Source organism: Dendroctonus ponderosae, unplaced genomic scaffold (genome assembly GCF_020466585.1).
Source record: "Dendroctonus ponderosae isolate FM_Combo_2020 unplaced genomic scaffold, Dpon_F_20191213v2 Dpon_F_20191213_1, whole genome shotgun sequence".
Classification (NCBI taxonomy): Eukaryota; Metazoa; Arthropoda; class Insecta; order Coleoptera; family Curculionidae; genus Dendroctonus; species Dendroctonus ponderosae.
In genome coordinates, this window is record NW_026017110.1 from 12,368,532 (window position 1) to 12,389,820 (window position 21,289).

At 33.3% G+C, this 21,289-nt stretch overlaps 3 protein-coding genes across 3 annotated transcripts in view; 2 read left to right on the top strand and 1 right to left on the bottom strand.

The window, feature by feature from the left end:
* LOC109534582 (polyphosphoinositide phosphatase) overlaps positions 1–833 on the bottom strand; it is a gene marked incomplete in the record, with an annotated part of 5,396 nt that extends 4,563 nt beyond the window's left edge. The window contains 1 exon segment of the mRNA XM_048662003.1: positions 335–833. Within this exon segment, the coding sequence (XP_048517960.1) occupies positions 335–409 (75 nt within the window).
* Positions 834–920: 87 nt separating this feature from the next.
* Positions 921–2,390, top strand: LOC109545969 (eukaryotic translation initiation factor 3 subunit K). The gene is made up of 4 exons (XM_048662008.1): positions 921–1,095; positions 1,159–1,378; positions 1,785–1,992; positions 2,100–2,390. The coding sequence occupies exons 1-4, from the start codon at positions 1,043–1,045 to the stop codon at positions 2,267–2,269; spliced, it is 651 nt and encodes a 216-aa protein (XP_048517965.1). The 5' UTR covers positions 921–1,042; the 3' UTR covers positions 2,270–2,390.
* Positions 2,391–9,025: 6,635 nt separating this feature from the next.
* On the top strand, positions 9,026–16,114 carry LOC109540332 (lipase 3). Its single transcript, XM_048662012.1, has 6 exons — positions 9,026–9,295; positions 11,158–11,350; positions 13,419–13,606; positions 14,392–14,565; positions 15,472–15,718; positions 15,782–16,114. The coding sequence occupies exons 1-6, from the start codon at positions 9,161–9,163 to the stop codon at positions 16,075–16,077; spliced, it is 1,233 nt and encodes a 410-aa protein (XP_048517969.1). The 5' UTR covers positions 9,026–9,160; the 3' UTR covers positions 16,078–16,114.
* Positions 16,115–21,289: the final 5,175 nt, after the last annotated feature.

The window sequence follows — 21,289 nt, forward strand, 5'->3', positions numbered from 1 at the left end:
AGCCTGTAAAATTTCGTTTAAATATTCCAGTGGTTTCCGAAATATTAATAACTAACATTTTTTTATTAAGACTTTCACTTCAAATCACCTTGTAGATCGGAAACTAAGCGGTTTCGGAACACTGTATATATTAACGACATATACCCAAAATTACTTGCACTATCACCCCCTGCAAGAAATGTATCCACTTATCAAACACCCTGTCTAGAACGATAGAACATATAATTCTAGGAGACAGGTATGATATTATTTGAATTTAAAACTAGACGTATTAAATATAGAAGACAAAATCCAATCCATGTTAAATTAAATAAATATAATGGTTTATACTTACAGACTTTGTCTCATATAATGCTAATTTTTGTATGGAGCTGATGATTGGATAAAATATTGTGCCATTCTTAGCCATCGAAATAAGAGTTTGGACTATCAATTTACTACATATATATCCAATATAAACTAAATATTTTCAATTTAAAATACAAGTGTAAACAAATCTGACACATATAAGGTTATGTTAATACTACAAATTCCAAAGATATATTGAATTTGATTTGCTGAGAGAGGGGCATGCAAATATTGACTGATAATAAATTTTTCGTGCTTATTTCCATAGTTTACACTGGTTTTATTTCATAATGGTAATACACTATGTTTCTAAATAACTGAGTTCGATATGTCCACTAATGAGTATTACTCGTTGTTGTCTTTGCTACTTAAATCTCCTGCTGTAAGCTAAATTAAATATAATAAAAATTATCTTAAAAAATTCGTGTAATTTTTGCGAAAGGTTTAAAATGGTAATCGAGCTTCTTCGAGGCAAAATCATTGTTCTTTTGTTTTCAATCAGTTCTTCGGTAATGCCCTCATAGATCACATTTGACATCATCTCAAAATAATATTCTCAGCTCTTAGCACAGCTTTCACGAATTGAAATCTGTGAAAAGACGAAGCGTCAGTAAAGTCTAACGTAACCTTAACTGAAAAACCAAAGGCATCCTGTAGAAATTGTTAATCGTGTTTTAATAACTTTATAAACAATATGGCTGAGACAATGCAGCAAACTGTAGCTACTATGCTAAGTGGAATCGAACGGTAATTGATTTTGCAGAATATACAATTTAATTTCAAATTTATATTGGTTGGAATTATGTGTAGGTACAACCCAGATAATTTGCCCACCTTGGAGAGATATGTGGAGATGCAGTCCAAAGAGAACACCTATGATTTGGAGGCCAATCTAGCTGTGCTGAAGCTGTACCAATTTAATCCTCATAGTTTCAACATTGATATCACCTGTCAAATTTTATTGAAAGCCCTTACCAATCTACCCAACACCGATTTCATATTGTGCAAATGTTTGCTCACTGGAAATCAGGTAAAATACCATGCATTATACCTATTACCTATATTCTAAATATAAGGCCTATTTGACCAACACATTAAGGGCTTTAAGACACATCTGATAGTTATCATGCAGCGCGTGAAATGTTAAGTTTTTGAATTACACTTTTACTATCATAGTAATATAAATAATATTTTTTGTAAAACAGGACATCTGGTATTATTTCTCGGTGTGCTTACAGAAACAACTTAACATTACACACATGATGGTTAACCGTAAAAATCCTAAAAATAGAACGAATGTGCGTTTTTAATATTACTTAATTGCCTACTTTTGGATAATGCGAACATTGTTTTAGTAATGATTTGTTAATTATATTATTAATTAGTTATTATTAATTATATTAATTAGTAATGATTTGTTTAATGAATGATTTCAGTTGGCTGCTGATCCAATCAATCAGATTATTTACCTTGCTGACATTTTGGAACAATGCGACTTCCAACTTTTCTGGGCAAGAATTAGGACAACTCCAGAGTTAACTCAAAAAATTGCTGGATTTTTGGACTCTATCCGGAAATTTGTCTGCCATGTTGTGGGCATTACTTTCCAAACTATCGAGATAAGTCATTTGGCTCAACTCTTAGGTACGTTAGTTTAAATATTGTTATCCATGTATGTAAATATTTCAAGCTGCAAGCTGGCTAACAATAGGTAAAATTTGATGAAATTCTAATAAAATTTGCGTTTTTAGGTGTTATTGATGACTCAACTCTCCAGGTCTGGATTAAAAAGTATGGGTGGAAATCTGATTCAGACAACCTGGTTTTCATTTCAAATCAAGATGAAAATATTAAGACTAAGAATATCAGCGAAAAGATTGACTTTGAAAGTGTAGGACACATTATGGCTTCTTGCCGTTAAAATGAAAGAATGTTTGTCTATGTTTGGATACACATACTGTACTTTATTTTACAACTGAAGACATTTTCAACAGCAGAACATTAATATTGATCACAAATAAATGGTTGAATGTTCAGAAAAACACCGTTCTTCGTGCCTACTTACACCGACATCGGTGGCTTATTCTGACTGCACTCAGTTTGAAAGTTTACCCAATACCCCCGTAATATGGTACGCAGAGCACCATATGGGTATTAGATAGAGCACTCGATATGAGGATTAAAAGACCAAGGTGTTTAGATATCAAATAAATACATCATCAGTCAACCATCTCGTGTCCACTGCCGGACGTAGGTCTCTCTCATTCTTCTCCTCGGTCCTGGGCTGCCTGCATCCAGTTGCTGTGACAGCGTTTCAGATCATCGGTCCATCTTGTTGGTGGACGGCCTCGGCTTCGGTAGGCTTCCTGTCTCGGCCTCCACTCAAATATTCGTTTTGTGCATCTGTTGTCCGTTATCCTGCCGACATGTCCTGCCCAATTCCACTTGAGGGTTGTTGTGTTCTCTATCGCGTCTGCCCTAGCAAACTCCCGTTTGCCGTCGAATTGCTGGACAATTGCCGTTGTCTGAGAGAGATACTTAACATAACGCGTTCCATAGCCCTTTGTGCTACGCGAATTTTGTGCACTGTTTTGTTCATAAGAGTCAGGGTCTCTGATCCATAGGTCAGAACTGGCAGCACGCACTGATTTAATGTTTTCCTTTTAAGGCTTACTGGGATATCTGATTTGAAAACATAATTAAGTTTGCCGAAAGCTACCCAGGCCAATCTATTGCGGCGGTTTAGTTCGATGCTTTGGTTATTTATTCCTAGGCAAATCTTGTGTCCTAGGTATTTGTAAGACGTGGCTGCTCTAGAAATGTTTATGATTTCACTGAGTATTAGATTTGTCATAATTTGTGTTTTAAACATATTTATTTTCAGTCCTAGGGAGGAGCGGTGGACTCTGCTCAGTAAGTCTTTAGCTTCGTCTTAAGGTCCGTTATTAGCACAATATCATCCGCAAATCGAAGGTGGTTTAGATTTTCTCCATTTATATTACCTTTTTCACTCAGATTTGAGTGAAATGGTGTCTCCTTGCCGAACTCGTATAGAAAATTTGTCAGTTTGTCTATCGTCCTGTCTAATACTTGCAGTGGCGTTCCGATATATATGTTGAATGATGTTCGTATATCGGTGGCCTATACGACATTCTATTATGACTTCCAGCATTTTTCCGTGACTGATTGTGTCAAAAGCCTTTTCGTAATCCACAAATATCAGTACCAGAGGTTGTATTCAACATTCAACACACTTCTATCATATTTTTTATTGCCAATAGATGATCATTTGTTCCATATTCAGACCTAAATCCGGCCTGTTCTCGTGACTGATAGAATTCTAATTTATTTTCTAGTCTTTTTGTCAGAACTTTGGTGCATAAGTTGTAAATATTTGAGAGCAGGCCGAATGGTTTTTCTTCCAGTGGACATATTTTGTCTCAGAACTTTCAGCTCTTGCTTTCTTCAATTGTTCTTGCGATCTCTCTAGTGTTGTGCTGTCTAATGTCTTTTCGAATTTCCTTCTGTATTTCCTTAGATATTTAGGTGTTTCAATAGGTCAAAGTTTTTATCGTATTTTTGCTTTAATTTTCTTCTTTCATCCAAAAGGTTTCTGGCATTTTGACTTAATTTGTTATTTCTGTTTTTGACTACGGTATAGCATTCTTTTTCAGCCTCTTATAGCATTTACTATATTTTTGTTCATTTCTTCTATGTCTGTTTCTTCCATGTAATCTTGTGCCTCCAAATTTCGGGTCACGACCTGTTATTCCGCAATGCTCTCTGGCGACTTCCACTTATTTTTCAGAATCATTTTTGTTCTTTCCTTCTTAACATTAAAAGCGAAAATGTTTTCGCTCGGATTATTCTGTGGTCCGGCTTCCGACCGAAATTTCACTCAGTACGTACCGCTATATCCTGAATTATATCGCTTCTGTTTGTGATTATGAAGTCAATTTCGTTTTTAAACTGTTTCGTCTCATCCATGTTGCATTGCATTGGGGCTTTTTTTGAAAAAAGGAGTTTATTGCAAAAAGGTTCTCCTGATGCAAAAGTCCAAAAGTATTTCTCCCCTTTCGTTTCTCTCTCCATAACCAAAGCTTCCCAAAGCTTTTTCTGCGTTATCCTGCTTGAAACCCAGCTTAGCCAATGCTAAGTTTTGATTTGGAATTGAAACACAGTCAGGAAAGTATATACAATACTTACGTTTAAAACAAGCTTCACAAATTTTATTTTGAATAATAGCTATAGTAATAGCAAGCAATTCAGCAAATGACAAAACAGCAAAAGTGTCACAATTTTCTCATTGCTTTCCAAAGAAGCCGTTCCAACCCCTTAAGAAGAATGACGCGTAATTTGAATGACCCCGAATAATTACTGTTTTAGAAACTGGAAACATAAACGATTTGCTTTGTCCTTCTTTGCCAATCGTACTTCGACTGCCAACGTTTCGAGAATTTATCGGAACACTAGGAACACGCATTTGATCTCTTTTACTGAGTCCAGTTTTACAGTCCAAAACAAGAGTTCCTAAACAAAATACGTCAAAACACGATCGACAAGTCACTACAGCTGCATGAAATGTCGCTAATGTAAAATTGTATTGGTAAAAAATTTGGAAAGTAAAGTACGTAATGTATTTTATTGTATTGCCAATTTAACCGTGATGCTGTATGTAATGCTTCAGATGCTGTTAAAAGAATGAAATAATTAACAAATTTCAACATCCCATGAAATAAGCACTGGCCTCGAGGTGTAGAATATCCTGATGATGTTAAAATAAAAAACATTGACAGTTGAAATATATGTCGATGTATCATTTTTTCAACGTTCGTTCGTCCAATACCCAAAAATAGACCCCATTTAAAAATTACAATTATGAGTGTTAATTGTGACCTATTTACAGTACTAATTCGATTTCAAATCTGAATTATTATTATCATTTTTAAAATTGATTTTTGAACCATGATGCGTATTTGCAGATTCTTATCAACATATTTTTTAGTTTTAACTTGAAGTATTTGCTATATTGGAGTGCAATTCGGTTGTTAAGTAGATATGATTTGAAGAAAATACGGCATATTTCTCAATGCGTGAAAAATGGACAAAAATCTAATCAATCTAATAAACAAGAGCTTCACAACATGGCAAACATTTTTTGATTGATCTGGTCACGGAAGTGTAAGTGAGCAAATGCCACTGTAGATTTTTATCTAGAAGATGTTTGTCTCATCGGTCTTTGTTATTTCGAAACCATATTTAAATAAATGGCTTAAAATCACTATTTTTAACATACAAAAAGTTGCCTTGCAGCAACAATAATTTTATACAGTTTTTTACCGAAAGTAATTGAGATTATCTCGAAAAAAAACCAGAGCAAAAGTTTGCAAAAAATTATTTGAATTTCGGCGCTCTCATTGCTCTGAATATTTTTAAAGTTTCTTTACTTCTTTGTAAAATTTAAGGTCGTTCCAGTTTTAGCAAAGTTTTATGAAATCAATTCTCTATGCGAAAAAAAGGCATTATTTTCTAGTTTTCCTTAAAGATACTGACAATCTTCAGGTATTTATACACAAATTATGAAATAAATTTTATTAGAATACTCGCCTTCTTCGTCAAATTGTAAAAAGTTTGGAAATTCCTTTCCAGCTTCGAATTTGGGCCAAGAATCAAATCATTTTCTATCAAAAAACGAACAGAATGAGCGAAAGTTTATAATAAATTATTTCATAAAACTCGTCACCTCTATTCCTCTGAAGACTGTAGAGCTTGTTAAAAATTTTTTTTTTGCTGTACTTATTTTGACTGATTTTTTTGCTTTACTTCACCCACTCACAAACGCTCTATTTTTTTAAGTTTCACTTAAAAATACTAACGATCTGGAGGTCTTTTACACGAAAAATTACAAGATAAATCTATAGCTTTGTAGGAGTTTTACAAAAACTTTTCAGCCTCGAATTCGGCTACAGCGAAAACGAAAATAAATTTCTCCCGTTTTTTTTCCGAAAATCATTAAGATTTGCTCAAAAACCGATCACAAAACTAAAAGTTTTTAATCAAAAACGCAAAGAACACTATTATCTGATGATTTTCTTCTTATCTGACAATATGAGGGCCTCTCAGCTAAAAATGACTTAATTGCTTGAATGATTAACTTTGCTAGAAAATTCGCCTCATTCATCGGTTTGCTGGTAACTTTAGAAAACATTTTGCAGCTTCGAATTTGGTACAAAAACCAAATAATTTTGTTCACTTTTTACCGAAAGTAATTAAGAATATCTTGTAAAAACGGCCAGAGAGCAAAAGGTTGCAAAAAAGTTATTTGGAAAATTCGCAACCCTCATCGCTCTGAAGATGTTTCCAGTTTAAGCAAAGTCTCTATTAAGCAATTATTTCTATGCAAAAAACGTATTTTTAGTTTTTCTCAAAATACTGACAATATTCAGGTATTTTGTGTGAAAAATTTAAAATAAATTTTATTGATACACTCAGCTTTATAATTTCTTTCTGCAACCTTTTGCAGTTTCGGCTTTTAGACAAAACTCTGATCGTTTTTTTCTGGATTTTTTCCCAAAAATATTTCCTCGAACAGAACAAGGGAAAGTTTATAATCAATTATTCGAAAAACTCGTCACTTTTGTCGCTGTGCATAATTTGGTTTATTTAAATTCCGGTTTATTCACTTTTAGGTCAATATTTCTAAACAAAACTGTCTCTAGACAGAACAACGCGTTTTTTCCTAACGTTTTATTGTAAAATACTGGCAAACTGAGTCTTTTATGCAAAAAAGTTAAAAGATGGATTTTACAAGAAAAGTCGTCGTTTTTAGAGTCTTTTTCGAATACCCGTTTTACCTTTGAAGTTGGGACAAAATAGAAACAAAGTTATTTGTTTTTTTTTTTCGACAAAATTTAGGTTTTTTCAAAAAACGACCAGAGAAAGCAAAAGCATAGAATCAATATTTGGAAAACTTGTCATCCTCATCGCTCTGAATTTTTTTAAGGTTCTTCAAAATCTCCTGATTTTCCAGTTTTGGACCAAATAGTTTCAAGCAATCGTATGCGCAAATGCAATATGTTGATGGCTTTTTTTTCTTTGAATGTTAAAATTCCATCACGGGCCATGAGTTATACTCATTAACCAATGAGTTAAAACACATTAACTCAGAGAGCGGCAACAACTCAACACAGTGTTACCCAGGCCTAGAGTCGACATAACTGGGTAGGCCTGTCGAAGACGACGGACCACGTGTTATCTCTCCGCAGAAGAGGGTCTTATTAAAACCATGTCATTTATACTCATAGTATATGTTGTGATCTATAATTGTTTTTAAAAGAGGCGTACGATGCACTTCAACATCGCAAACCTCTACTGAGTTTTTGTGGCATCCTTGATATTACTATCGGAAATGACGGACAAATAAAATAAATGCAATGCGCGAATTGTTGCCAGGATAAACATCCATTTTCACGGTAAACTTTTTGCCTACAGGGGCAGGTAAAGCTTTACAAAGGACCTAAAAAAAACTATAAGCACTATTTAAAATTTTCGCACCAAAAAAAAGTCGCCACATTTTTTATGGGACCCACTTAAGGCAGTAAAATGTGAACATTTTTTGAATATTACGAGTCGCGGGTCTTTTCAAGGTTGGGGCCAGGAGATGTAGCCCCTGCTAGCCCCTCGGTTAATCCGCTCCTGTTTACCTATCATTGCGTTTATTGCGCCGCGCTAATATTTTCGCAAAATTTAAGATTAAAATATCTTGTCGAAATAAGTTTACTTGGTTTAACAGTAGCTTATCATCAAACACAGCATCATTGACTATTTATTTATTTGAAGTGTTCATCAGTTTGAACAAGGGTCGAGTGCTATGGACTCTCTTCAAAAAACAATCTTTGTTATTGCAATTTTTTGCATTCCTTGGCGACACGCAAGGGTCTATATGCCATTGAACGATTTTCGTGTTCAAAATTAAGATTTATTCTTCCTATGTATGGGGAGTTTTTAGTTGAGCTCTCTTATGCTTGAAATCAAAATCATCTGTTCACTCGATCTTCTAAAAAGCCGTGGAATGAATAGAGGTCTAAAAGCAAAACTTTTTCTGGAATTAGCAAATTTCCGCATTAACGCATATGAAAATTGGCCATCACATCTGGAATGACATGCACCCATTGATTGACTTGATTTTTTAACTTAAATTATTTATTAATTAATTGTTTAATGTTTCGGAAACGGTTCGGTGTAACGTCATTTAACAAGATTCTTTTTTGCTCACCGTCAATAAAAATTGTTAAAGCCATGAAATGATTTTGAAATACAGCCTCAACCCCTTGAATTACAGAAATAAGCAATTTGAGAAATCGTTATTCCTATATTTTGCTTTTCAAAATGTGTAGTTACCACTTATGGTTAGATACATAAAACTAGTACTTTATTATTATACATATAAGTGAAAAAAATCGTAATTATTTAAAAAAGTAATTTTTAATTAGGTACATTGTCTCGCTTTTGAAATGGTATTGTGTAAACGAATGTGATTGATAAAGGAGCAGGTCTACAATTTTGCTATTTCTGTTAGCACCTTCAGTAATCCATTTTCGGATGCGTCCATATGTTTTGAGTAATATTTTAAAAATAATTCTATCTTCTCAAGTGGACAATATCTTATCGGAAAACAATTGTCATTTAGTTCATTCTAATATAAATAAGTATCAATGAAATTTCAAAAACACTTTAGTTGGGGGTCCAGTTCACTTTATTCAGAATACGGAATACCATTTTGGTACTGAAATAAAGTCGTAAACGCTCCAGAATGAGATCTATTTTCGTATTTTTTGCGCTTGTAGTGTTTACGGTTTCTGGGGCGGCACTTTCAAAAGAAGATGATGCTTTGACTGAGGTTTTACGACGTATTGAAGCATTGGGAGACGAAGCAAATTATACCGTGGTAAGCAGAAGATATCAATGTAGAAAATTGAACTGGTTGAGTATCTAAAGTATTACTTGTCCATATTGAAATAGACACGAAATACAAAACGTGCAATTTAAAGTTTAAAAAAATCAATGACTTTATAGATTAGCCCCAATATTGAGTAGGGTTTTTCAAAGTTACGCAGTACCTTAAAGAACGTGAGATAATAATAGAAAGAATGATATTTTACTGAAAGAAAATGTACTTACAAATAGAATTAATTGCTTTCTTTGCTGTCTGTTTTTTTTTACCAATTTGGTTAGAAATTCTAATTAATGCAACTGCTTTCCATCGGGAGTGGGAAAGTGCTCCCGTACGAAGTGACTAACTGTAAATTATTTGCGTAATAATGCGTTAAAAAAATCTAACGGGCTCGTGTCTGGTAATCAAGGCGACCAAGTAACTGAGATCTAGGATGGTGCAAGCCACATTTACCATAAGCGGCGACTTGGTTAAGACCAAAGAGATAATGGTGGTATTATCGAGTACATATACCTAACATGATATAAATTATTTGTTTTGTAAGCAAAATTGTAATCCTTATCAACTCACTATAAAAAAATTGGAAACGATTAATTCTGGAGCAATGTAAATTGTTTCTTTACAACGTTGAGCAACGCTCTCATGCAATTTGATACGACATTCAAAAGTAGGAGTTCTAGCTAGAAATGCTTATATTCCAATATTAAAAGCTGTTGTTGCAAGCAAAGCTGCAAAGTCTATTTTGCATATTTTTTCTCTTAAATTGCGTTTTGATAAAGCAATTTTAGTTAATTGGTTGTTATTAATCGATTTAAAAAAACGAACCGATAGTTATGCGAATAATAAAGAGGCACTCAAGAAGCAGATGTTTGGGCAGGTATAAACTTTATGTCTGCTCGATTAAATAAAGTTGCGAAAAATTATAGATCGTAGAAAGGAAAAAAAATATATAAAAATTTCGGAATATCCTGTGGCCCAAAAAATGGATTTTACAGAGAATCTAATCTAGAACTTTATGAATTAGAACTTATCACTCATTAGCTATTTGCACGTTATTTTACGAAGGTGTATGAAATATAAACTGGACTGATTTATTTTTCCATCTGTTGATTTATTTTTCCATCTGTTGATTTATTTTACAATATTTGCAAAACGATACTATTTTTGTACATAATCTCACGCCCTGGAAACACATTTTTCCTGCGGATGGAAGCTCTTAAATTAATCGTAGAAACTCTTTGGAACTTTACGCCACCACTGGACCACATAAACTCCTCTACTGCTGCTTTGGTAGAATGCTACATAATTAGTGCTATGCCACAAAACGCTGCATTAATGCTTACATTCTTCAAAGTAAGTAGCAACTCTACTGAAAACCCATGGTAGTATGTAATATTGAGTGAAATCAACATGATTTTGAACAAGACGACTGATGCAAGTTCAAGTATGTTTGTCAAATGGTCTTTGTCCGAACGCTTCTTTGAGTTAAAAGTTGAGGTTTTCATATAAAATACAAAAATGTTGTCATGACAATGGCTATAATGTTCGCACTTATTTACACAAATAATGTCATTTTGAGCATTTAGTACATATCTTGGGTAATTAATTTCTCTTATTGAATGGATAAAACAGTTTAGGCTAAAACGCATACATTTTTTGAAAAAAAAAACCTTTTAGGTGCGTGTTTTCTTATTCGACTGTCTTGATTTACTATTTCAAAAAAAGTTTTAACATGATTTACGGACGTTTTCTAGCCAATTTTAACTTAATCGATTATAATAAAAGAGTTGTAATATGTTTTACAGAAAATGAAAGATTGTTAGTTTCGGTTTTCCCTTATATAAATACATTTTCAGGAATTCCTAATTGAATCTAATGGATATCCTGTAGAAACTCATAAAGTAACAACAACGGACGGCTACATTTTAACTCTTCATCGGATCCCTTATGGATTAACTGGAAAAAGTTCAGGAAAAGTTGCATTTCTGCAGCATGGGATTCTTTCATCTTCTGCTGATTGGTGCGTGTTGGGAGCTGGAAAGGCTTTAGGTAACAATTACTAGCGTATCACAACAGGTGCAAAAATTATTCATTTCAAATTTCATATTATCAATAGAAAGCTTGGCAAATACCCGTAAAGTGGTTTACTACAATGCGTAGGCAAGATGGTTCAAGTGCTTTAGAGAGTAATATATAAAAAAATAAGTGCTTGTACCGATCAATACACATCTGTTTTGTTAAAGGCTGTTAACTGAGGTTTTAAAGTACATACTTATCATTTAATAAACGTAAGCACTTCTGTCACATTTCGATTGAGCTTTTTCTGAACAATTTATGGTAGTGATTTGGGTGAAAAATTGACAATTTAAAATTATGGTAAGACGAAACAGCCTTTTTAAAGTGATCAAAGCATACATATTATAGAGTAGTGTTAAGCGATGAGATAATACTTTAACTATCAACATCATTATTTGGATTTCTTTTGATGACTTAACAATAACTAGGACAATTCTGTAATACTGAAAGTATAAACTAAAAATAAAATATCCAGTTCGGAATATTTACCCATCTTTACTCATTATTACTGTATTTGAATGTGTAAATGAACTTTGCAAATAACAATTGTGCCTCAATGATCAATGATGTTTTGGATTATCACTCAAAGATTGATTGATTAACCCAAGTACTCAATGTGTTAATTAAATACTTATCAGCACTTCTATTTAATTACATTTCGAAATACAAAAATGTCTTTAATAATATTTGATGCGGTGTTTTGAGAATAGTTCTACAATACTTTACTATTCATATATTTAAATAAGCAAAATACAGTTCAAAAAGCCATCCATTTTACATTACGTGTTGCAAAAGCATTTAACCTATTATTTATGGGATTCTCTCATCAGAAGTATGTACGTTTAATTCTGTATCTACATTATTCTATCTTGCCCTCATTTTGTAGATTCTGGCGCCGTGTAAAAAAGTTGGCTAAATAAAAAATTCTTCCAATTGAGTAGGCCACAATTCGTAAACTTCTTTGGCGGCATCTTTCATAGCTTTAATATTGTCTCTGTATATATTTAATATAATTTTTCTAGTTTCTCTGAAAAGGTTCAATTGGTACTTAGTCATTTTCGATTGATCTGTTTTGATTGAAATCGTTGGTATTTCATTTTTAGGGAATTCCTATTGCAAATTTTATCTTTTTTGGCATTCGGCTGATAAGGAAAAAATCCACTAGATTTTCCAATAGAAAAATATAGTTGTTTTACCCATCGAACACGTCTGCTGTTCGGGTAGAAAATGCACAAGAAATTGAAAAGCAGAAATTTTTTTACAAAAAAATTTTACACAGTAGTAAAATGAGTGTTGCAGTATTTACTTATAGCTGCAGTTCCGGGGACTGTAATAAAAAATTTATCTTCTTTCTCAACCCAAATATTTGGAGGACTGGCTCTATTTTACCTAAGTGATCATATACCTTTTTAAATATTTTGCCATTTCATTCTTGTCTTTAATTCAATTCATTGTCTTTAATCAGGACATATTTTACATCAATCTAAAATAGTGCAAATTACGTATATGCTTTAATTATTTCAAAATTCATTGCAACATTCGCTGTGGAACTTTCAAAACTTTCTCACAGATTGTTATTACCCCAGTTAACACCTAAACAAAATAGTTATGTATTTCCCTCAGCCTCCTCTAAAGCGGAGACTACGCTCAATTCAGAATATATTTTTTCTGAACAAAGAATTAATGAAAAAATGCTTGCACAAACTTCTATGCGAGACATATATGGTAAAATTGACCGTGTCGTACCATTCTTTCCACCGCAAAACGCGAAAATTATCACAGAAGTCCCCACATTTTAAATTCTTGGCTTAGATACTTTCAGAATAAGGTGCAAACGCTACATTTTTTAAATCGTAAACTTCTGTTTAAAATTTTGCATTTTCTTTAACTAAGATGTTCCCTTCTGTTATGTTCTCGCTTATAACACTATTTAAAAAAATTACAAAATTGTTATTATTTGTATTACTTACATATGTTACTGATACTTCGAAAGTGTGCGAGCAACATATGAGTCTATTTAATTTTATTGTAATTTTTCCAGCTTTTGAATTGGCTGATCAAGGATACGATGTTTGGATGGGCAATGCAAGAGGCAACTCTTGGAGTCGCGAACATGAATCACTTACAATCGACGACTCAAACTTCTGGAAATTTTCCTGGCATGAAATCGGCACAATTGATCTTCCAGCCATGATCGACTACGTCTTAGAACAAACAGGCGTTTCCGGGGTAAGAATAATCTTCACGGCAAAAGTTGCTCAAATGGGGAGAAAAAAATATTTTTGAGAAGCCAATTAATTAATAATATTAATTTAGATCCTGGTAATAATCATATAAAGCAAAGCACAAAACATTTAAAATTATTCGAAATTAACTGAATATCTAATATGGGGAAACTTACATTGTGCCTCTTTTCCTTACGGAAACATCCATACCGTGATCGTATGTCTACTATTAAAACACGCTTTAATCTCGATAAAGTGAGAATCTTTATGAGATTTACTAAATTAAAGGCGTCTCGGTTACAACTTTTGTTTTATTGTAGATAGACTCAAAGTCTAGTACATTTACATAGCAATAACAAATTAATTTTTCAAAAAGTAAAATATCCAAGTTATAATATTTAGTTTTAAACACAAACCAATAGAGAAGCAACTTGACTTTAACACTTCGTTTGCACATAAACATTAATTTAATTTAAGAAAGGCAATAACTACCTGTCAAAGCAATGCTATAGAAAAAATATATCAAAGTTTAGATGATAGAATTGCAAATTCAACTATAAATTTGCGCTTTCAAATACATCCATATAATTCTGACCCGCCAAAAGACTGGCTTGAAAAACTGAAATAAGACTCATTTAATAAGCAATAAGTAAACATTTAATAAGTTTTTACATACCTACTCGTGACAAATGAATAATGTCAATGCTTTTAGCCGACTTGGAAATTGGCAGCTTTTTGGTTCTTTTGCTGCTTTTTTTGTACATTTGCAACATTTTTCATATTTTTCAGATATACTATGCTGGACATTCTCAAGGTACAACAGTATATTACGTCCTTATGGCAACATATCCGGAGTATAATGAAAAGATCATTGTCTCAACTACACTGGCCCCAATTGGCTTTATGAGTCACATGACTAGCCCACTTCTGAAAGTTTTATCTTTCTGGACTGGCACCCTTGACGTAAGTATTGACCTACTCATTTTCATATTATTATATTTTTAACCATTGTTTTTTAAATTTGTTATATTTATACATAAATAAGTAATGGTATATGGGCCAACAGAATAAATTTACATCTATTGGGTTGCGAAAGCGGGAAGATCGCTGAGCTTCGCCACATTTTTACTAACGCATTCGTGTAAAACTTTCTCATTTATTTCATTAAATAAAAAAGGGCTGCTGTGAAAGCATTTTAACTTTGGTTCTGCTTTTGATTAGCACTTTCAAGAAATGTGATCTTTGCCGCTCCTCCTCAATCCCCAGGTTAGCACGCCTTCTGCAAATATCGGAGTTTAGGTCTTTCCTTCTTTAAACGTTTCTCTATCGTTTGTAACGGGAAATGCTGGTTTCAATCTAATATATCAGCTCTAACAATCGTAATCAGTTTAATATTGTTTCTAATGTGCCTTAGGGCACTTCTTCACTTCCAATTCTAGTAAAGCAATGTTAAGCACGCGTCGGCAGAGTCAAATTTCTAATGCCTCCAACCGTTTTCCGCAAAGCAATTTCAATGTATAAGTTTTTACCCCATTTTCCATATACCAACTGAAACGGAACAGTCTAATGACTTTAATCTGATGGGTAAACACAATTGAAGGGTTCTTCGTGTCCGAAAATTTTAAATTCTAAAAACTCCCCTTTATTCAGGTGAACACAATCTCTTATTTGAAAACTTTGCTATATGATTTACAGATCCTTTCCAACTTTTCTATCTTCTTATCTTGACCTAATTGGAATCTCTCAAATGCTTACTTTCTAATGTAAGTTGAAACTTGTCGACTGGTGTTTTTCAAATGAAAATGTATTAAGTTTGATTTTTGTCTTTTTCCGCTTTTGTATATGACTGATATTCTGATTTTAACGTAGACACTACTGGGGTTAATCGGCGTAAACGAATTTTTGCCCAATAACGACTTCATCAAATATGTGGTTGGAGACACCCTTTGTCAGGAAGACGCTATCACGCAATTCTTATGCACAAATGCTCTGTTTGCCATTTGTGGATTCAGCAGGGCCCAGATGAACACCACTTTACTGCCCATCATGACTAAATATACTCCTGCTGGAGCTTCAACCAAACAGCTTATCCATTATGGACAGGAAATTCAATCAGGTATGCATTATTTAAGACCCCAATTGTTTGAAGATTTTGGATTTTTATTATTTAATCATTCAGGATACTTCCGGCAATACGATTACGGAATTCTGTCTAACATGGCACAATATGGCCGAGTGACTCCCCCACGTTACGATGTCACTCAGATCACTGCTCCAACTTACATGATCTACAGTAAAAATGATTGGTTGTCTGCAGAGACGGATGTGAACAAACTATGCAACAAAATGGGTGATGGCTGTAAGGGAAAGATTTTGATGAGCGACTTTAAGTTTAATCATCTGGACTATATGTTTGGCATTGATGCTCCAACGTTAGTATACAGTAAGGTGATCAGTTTGTTTGGAAGATATTAAAAATAAAATTAATAATAATAAAAAACGAGAAGCTTTATTTTTGTTTTAATCGGATTTTGCCAAATAAGCTTTTAAAGCTCTGGAGCCCAATTCTCGAAACTGGGGAACGGCGTTCTCCTGAGAAAGGAGGGCTTCATAGGAGAGAGAGATTCATGGAATTTATTTGATAAAGTTGATGCCAGAGGCGCTTTCCGTGAACTTTTATCACATTGCTTCCTATGCATTCGAGAATACGATTTTCGAACCATAGTAGGAAAGCCGGGGAAGGGAACGATCACATCGGCGATGGGATTGTTCACGTTCTCTCGAACTAGAGAATCGCACTCGCACACAATAAGAAATCAAAGTTAGAGAAAGACCACTAAAAAACAAACTCAATTTGCTAGTAAATATCCCGCCGACGAAGAGCGAAAAAAAGCTGTCGACGAGTTCCAAAAACAAAAACAGTAATCAAGTTCCGTGTTAAGTAAGTGGACTCAATCTACAAGTAATGTTAATTTGGCAAGTGTCGCAGTCTCGCTAGAAGTCGCAAAAAAGCCAATCATTCACAGATGGAAAAAATTATAAACCAAACTTTTGCAAAAGTGGGATATAAATAATACAGAGATTGACAAATTTCAGATGTAATAAATAGGTTCCCGAAGGGGATAGTTGATACGACTATTTGTTCTAATATTTTTTAACTTTTACCTTGGAATTGTAGTATAAGTTAAAAAAAAATATGTGTTTTTGAGGCACATTCTATTAAACAGTGAGACCTCATGTAGTTTATAAATATCGCTGAGCAATTTACAGTATAAATTTTAATTATTATTTTTCCAATATCTCCTGCGAAAGTCCTGAAATAAGTGGCTGTATAAACAGTAAAATTGCTCAACTTATGCCAAAACAAAAACAAATTCAATAGTATGAGAAAAGAAAAAAATTGGCTCTTGCCAAAAATACATCGGCACCTTTATTTTGCTTTCACTGGATACTTACAGCATTACGCAGATTACGTTTATACGAAAACAAAGGAAAAAAATAAAACCCGTTCTAAAAATAGTGGAATTTGTTTTCGAAGACATTGGAAACCGTAGGCGGCTAATAGTCGCCAAAGTAAATATAAAACGACTCGTTGGGACTAATAACAGAAATATTGATGTTTTGAAGTTTCCGAAAAATTCTTATTTACTTACAAAAATTACTATATTTACCGAACTAAATTTACTTGAATATAAAATAAATAAATTTTTAATTAAAATAACAATGTAACAGTAACAGCTGTAAATGCATGTAGTTTTCAGAAAAATCAGTTTGCTTAAATTATTTTTGAGTCAAACATACAGCTGTGAAAAGAACATTTCGGTTTTCGACAAATCTATGAACAGGACAAACTGATAGAGCAACGGAAACATAAGGCAAGAGTAATTTTAGTAAGACTTTTATTTTTTTGATTCTCACCGTTCTAATTTCAATTTAAGTTTAATTTGCGGTTTAGGTAATTGCGATGGAAGAAGCTCATAATAACAAATAAGCCAAAGTTCTGATATGAAGTTAATAATGTCAATAAAATCTGAAAATTAGTTGACCCAGAACGCACATTATTTAATTTTTAATTAATTTATTAATTATTTAACGGCAGTGTTTCTCGATTTAAAACATTAATCTAATCTTGGAAAATACAATATCGATGCTTCGTAATTTGCTTAAAGGCGCTTCTCAAATATGCAATTGCAAATATTTCGGTTTTCATTTGTAAAGATTAGATATAATATTTCCTAGATTTATATTTTGTTATCGACCTCAATTTCCGTAATAGAATGAAGGCGTTATAGACAAATTGTTTAATAGAATAGGATCATTATTAAAGCAACACAACTAACTATAACGTACGAAACGATACTGTTAAGGGTGTTCTTTCCAGATCAACGTAATGTGTTCAACTTCATAGAGAAACAGTGTCATTAACGTAAAACAGTAAAACTTTTTAAAAAAGGAAACAAATAAAGGTAGGTTAGTAATAATAGTTTTAAGTACATTGTCCCTGCTTTACAGTTGCAACTAATATGTAATATCTGCAGCATGTCTCAGGATTTATTTCACTTAATAAATTCCAGGGACGGTTTATTATATGTTTTAACAACGTGTAATGTGGGCTGGAGATCCTGAAATAAAACTTTCACATAAAAACAGACGTTATAGCTAAATCTTAGATTAGATCAGCTGCATTTAACCGACTAGATGGGATGTAAACAGTGGCGCCAGCAAGACGCCGACTTTTCTTGGCATATTATCAATTTTAATTACTGACTTGCTATTGTATTTTTACATTACGTTTCATTGCTATGGACATATCAGTCAAGGCTTGTTTTCCATGTATTCATGCGTGTTGCATCGGGAAAGCGAATGATGGTGAGATAATCGACATATGCACGTCAGGGATAAAACATTAACTTTAATGGCATGTAATGTTGATTTTATATTTTGCTAATTACTACAAAGCATTTAGCTACAACTATGTAAGTAGGAGATTTACAAAAAATTGGAGATAGAAGAAAATAAAGTAGAAGAAACCTTCAAAAAGGTAAAAAGTATATTTATGGATATGGAAGGAACAAGTTCAACAAACCTCACAGTGCCAGAAGTTAAAAGTTTTCTAATAACAATTTTCTCCGGGTGCATAAATCCGCGAAAGGTTTGGTGGGGATCTGGTAGATATTGAGCAATTTCAGATCTAATGATGAAGAGAGATCTAATCTAATAAAATATATCTTCATTCATGATTGCTTTGATTGATAATAGTCGCATGAGAATCTACTATAACAGTTCCATTAGCATCCTGTATCGTATAACCCAGGGTAAAAACTACCATTCTGTATAGGAACTAAGAGTGCGTGTCAGATCTCACCTTGACCTCTGTTTTCAGCTTGTTTGCTGGTTATAACGAGATATGTTAAAACTCTTTACGTACATTAAAAATATTGTACACAATGAAAATATTGATCGGCCTAAGACGGCCTTGTCTACGTGACTGCAGTCATGAATTGTTAGCTTTTTCTGGAACTCTATGCGTTGTGAATGCGAATATATAATGAAATTATCTTGGCTACTTATTTGGGATGTGCTTAGAAAAAGTCACGTGAAAGGCTTCGGCTTGTGGAAATAAGTTTTCTTTTATAAAAAAAATATTTTGTCAATTATACCTGCCAAGTTCTGCATTTTAGTATATAATTATTGGGTATTAGTTTATACAAATTAACTTTGACTCAACGGAACTTTGAATGTCAATGATAAATATTAAATGAAAATAAAGCCAGTCTGCAAATGTAACGAACTAAACTCACATTCTCTTTTACCTTTGGTAAGAAGCCGCTTTATATATCCAAAAACACACATGTGGCGGAATACCAAAATTTGACATTAATTGGTTTTTCTGATAGTTTTGAACTTTTACAGTTCTTGCAGGCACCAAGAAATCCAACCCTTAATACAGCTTAATTTCTGACCGTTCCAATTTGTGGCAGGTCGAACAAACTTTGCAAACAAAATATGAAACAAAATCCAAATAAAAAAATCTAAAAGTAGTAGTAAGTTATTTAGTAGAAAGTTGCTTTTAGAAATGAATAAGGGCTAGTGGAAAACTGATCTCGAGTCTAGGGCAAACTTTCAGGGTAATTATCAGAATTATATTAGTGCTTCCTTGATAAAGGAGCTTTCTTGATAAAAAGCTTGAATAAATTAAAAATAGATAGTAAAGTGTGGAAATTACATTTGCACCAAAGCTCTAATCAAATGGGCAAAAGGAAATAGCAAGAATAAGAGCCGAAATAAGTCGCATAATAAAAACTAAGGAAAGAATGAGGAATTCTTGACACTAACAAAAAGCAAAGTGTATGAAAGAATTGCTGGCGGAAAAAAGATTGATACAGTACCTACTACTAATAGTTTAGAAACAAGTATTTTTGTCTAAAAGCTGCTGTTTGTCCAGACATTTCAGTACTTACACAACCAAAACAAGTATTTATACAGGTAATGGTTTGGAAGGTTATATTTTAAAACTGAATCCATCTGGAAATTGAAAACTTAATTGAATTTGTTAAAAACCTTCCATCTAATCTTCCGTCTTCCATCTAATTAGCACCAGATCTCGCCAAGTAATACATTGGTTAATGTATTTTTGAACATTTGCCTTCCCTCAGGTGATTTTATTGTCATTGTTGAATAATTAATTGACAAAATTACTCATCATAAACCGCAAACGAATTCCAGCTTTAACCCTTCTGGTAAATGGTAATGAAATACCTGTTTAAAATTAATTTTAATCAAGCAAGCTTAAAGAGTGAAGCTTTGCGACAGTCAACAATATTATTTCTAAACGAAGACTCGAAGAGAAACGAGAAGAAGAAATCTAAGTTACAATAAGTCGAGCTTAATACAATGAATATTATAACTAGCTTTAATTACATCTGTAATTGAATGTATCTACCTATAATCAATTTTTATATGTGCAGGTGTGTATTCTGCATAGTTCCCTGTTTCTTAAATGATATATGTTCTTTTGATTTCTAATTGTCCACAAATATAAATAAACATTCGGACAAATATTAGATGTAGCTTTCTGGTAAAGAAAATTATTTTCCTATTTTCTTTAAGTAGCACCTAATTCCGACAATTGATACATTAAAAATGATTATCATGGTAAATCTGGGGACATTTCTTAATGAGTAATTTATTACGACAGCTCACTATTTAATCCTGACTTACACAGAAGAAGAGAAAACACGAAACCTGACGTATTGGCCGGTCCATAGCCCACATACTCCATGTGCGTCATTTGGCATGTAATCAGCAAATATAAATTGAACCGACGCCCGATTTTTATTTTCTTGCGAAGATATGTGAGGAGCGTTTATCATTACCCATAAATTGACACAGCCAACGCCATAAAAAAGCGAATACAGTTTCTAATTTTAATTGGACCGTTAAATTTGAACCTACACGAAGCTCAATGATTTTCGCTTGACAAAAATGTGACCGTGTTAATTAAATTCAGCAAACAAATAAAAAATTCGTCAGTATCAATGTTGTGTACGGAGGCAAGGGCGGATCCAGGGGGGGGGTCATGGGGGTCATGAGCTCCCCCTTGTGCTGGGTTTATAACGACTAACAATACTTTTTCTAATTTCATAGACGACAAAGGACTGAATTTCTACTACTTGACACCCCCCCC

Coding starts and splice junctions, on each gene's coding strand:
- LOC109545969 (XM_048662008.1), top strand. CDS start 1,043: ATGGCTGAGACAATGCAGCAAACTGTAGCTACTATGCTAAGTGGAATC. Junction 1,379..1,784: donor GTTTGCTCACTGGAAATCAG/GTAAAATACCAT, acceptor GAATGATTTCAG/TTGGCTGCTGATCCAATCAA. Junction 1,993..2,099: donor TCATTTGGCTCAACTCTTAG/GTACGTTAGTTT, acceptor TTGCGTTTTTAG/GTGTTATTGATGACTCAACT.
- LOC109540332 (XM_048662012.1), top strand. CDS start 9,161: ATGAGATCTATTTTCGTATTTTTTGCGCTTGTAGTGTTTACGGTTTCT. Junction 9,296..11,157: donor ACGAAGCAAATTATACCGTG/GTAAGCAGAAGA, acceptor ATACATTTTCAG/GAATTCCTAATTGAATCTAA. Junction 15,719..15,781: donor TGGACAGGAAATTCAATCAG/GTATGCATTATT, acceptor TTAATCATTCAG/GATACTTCCGGCAATACGAT.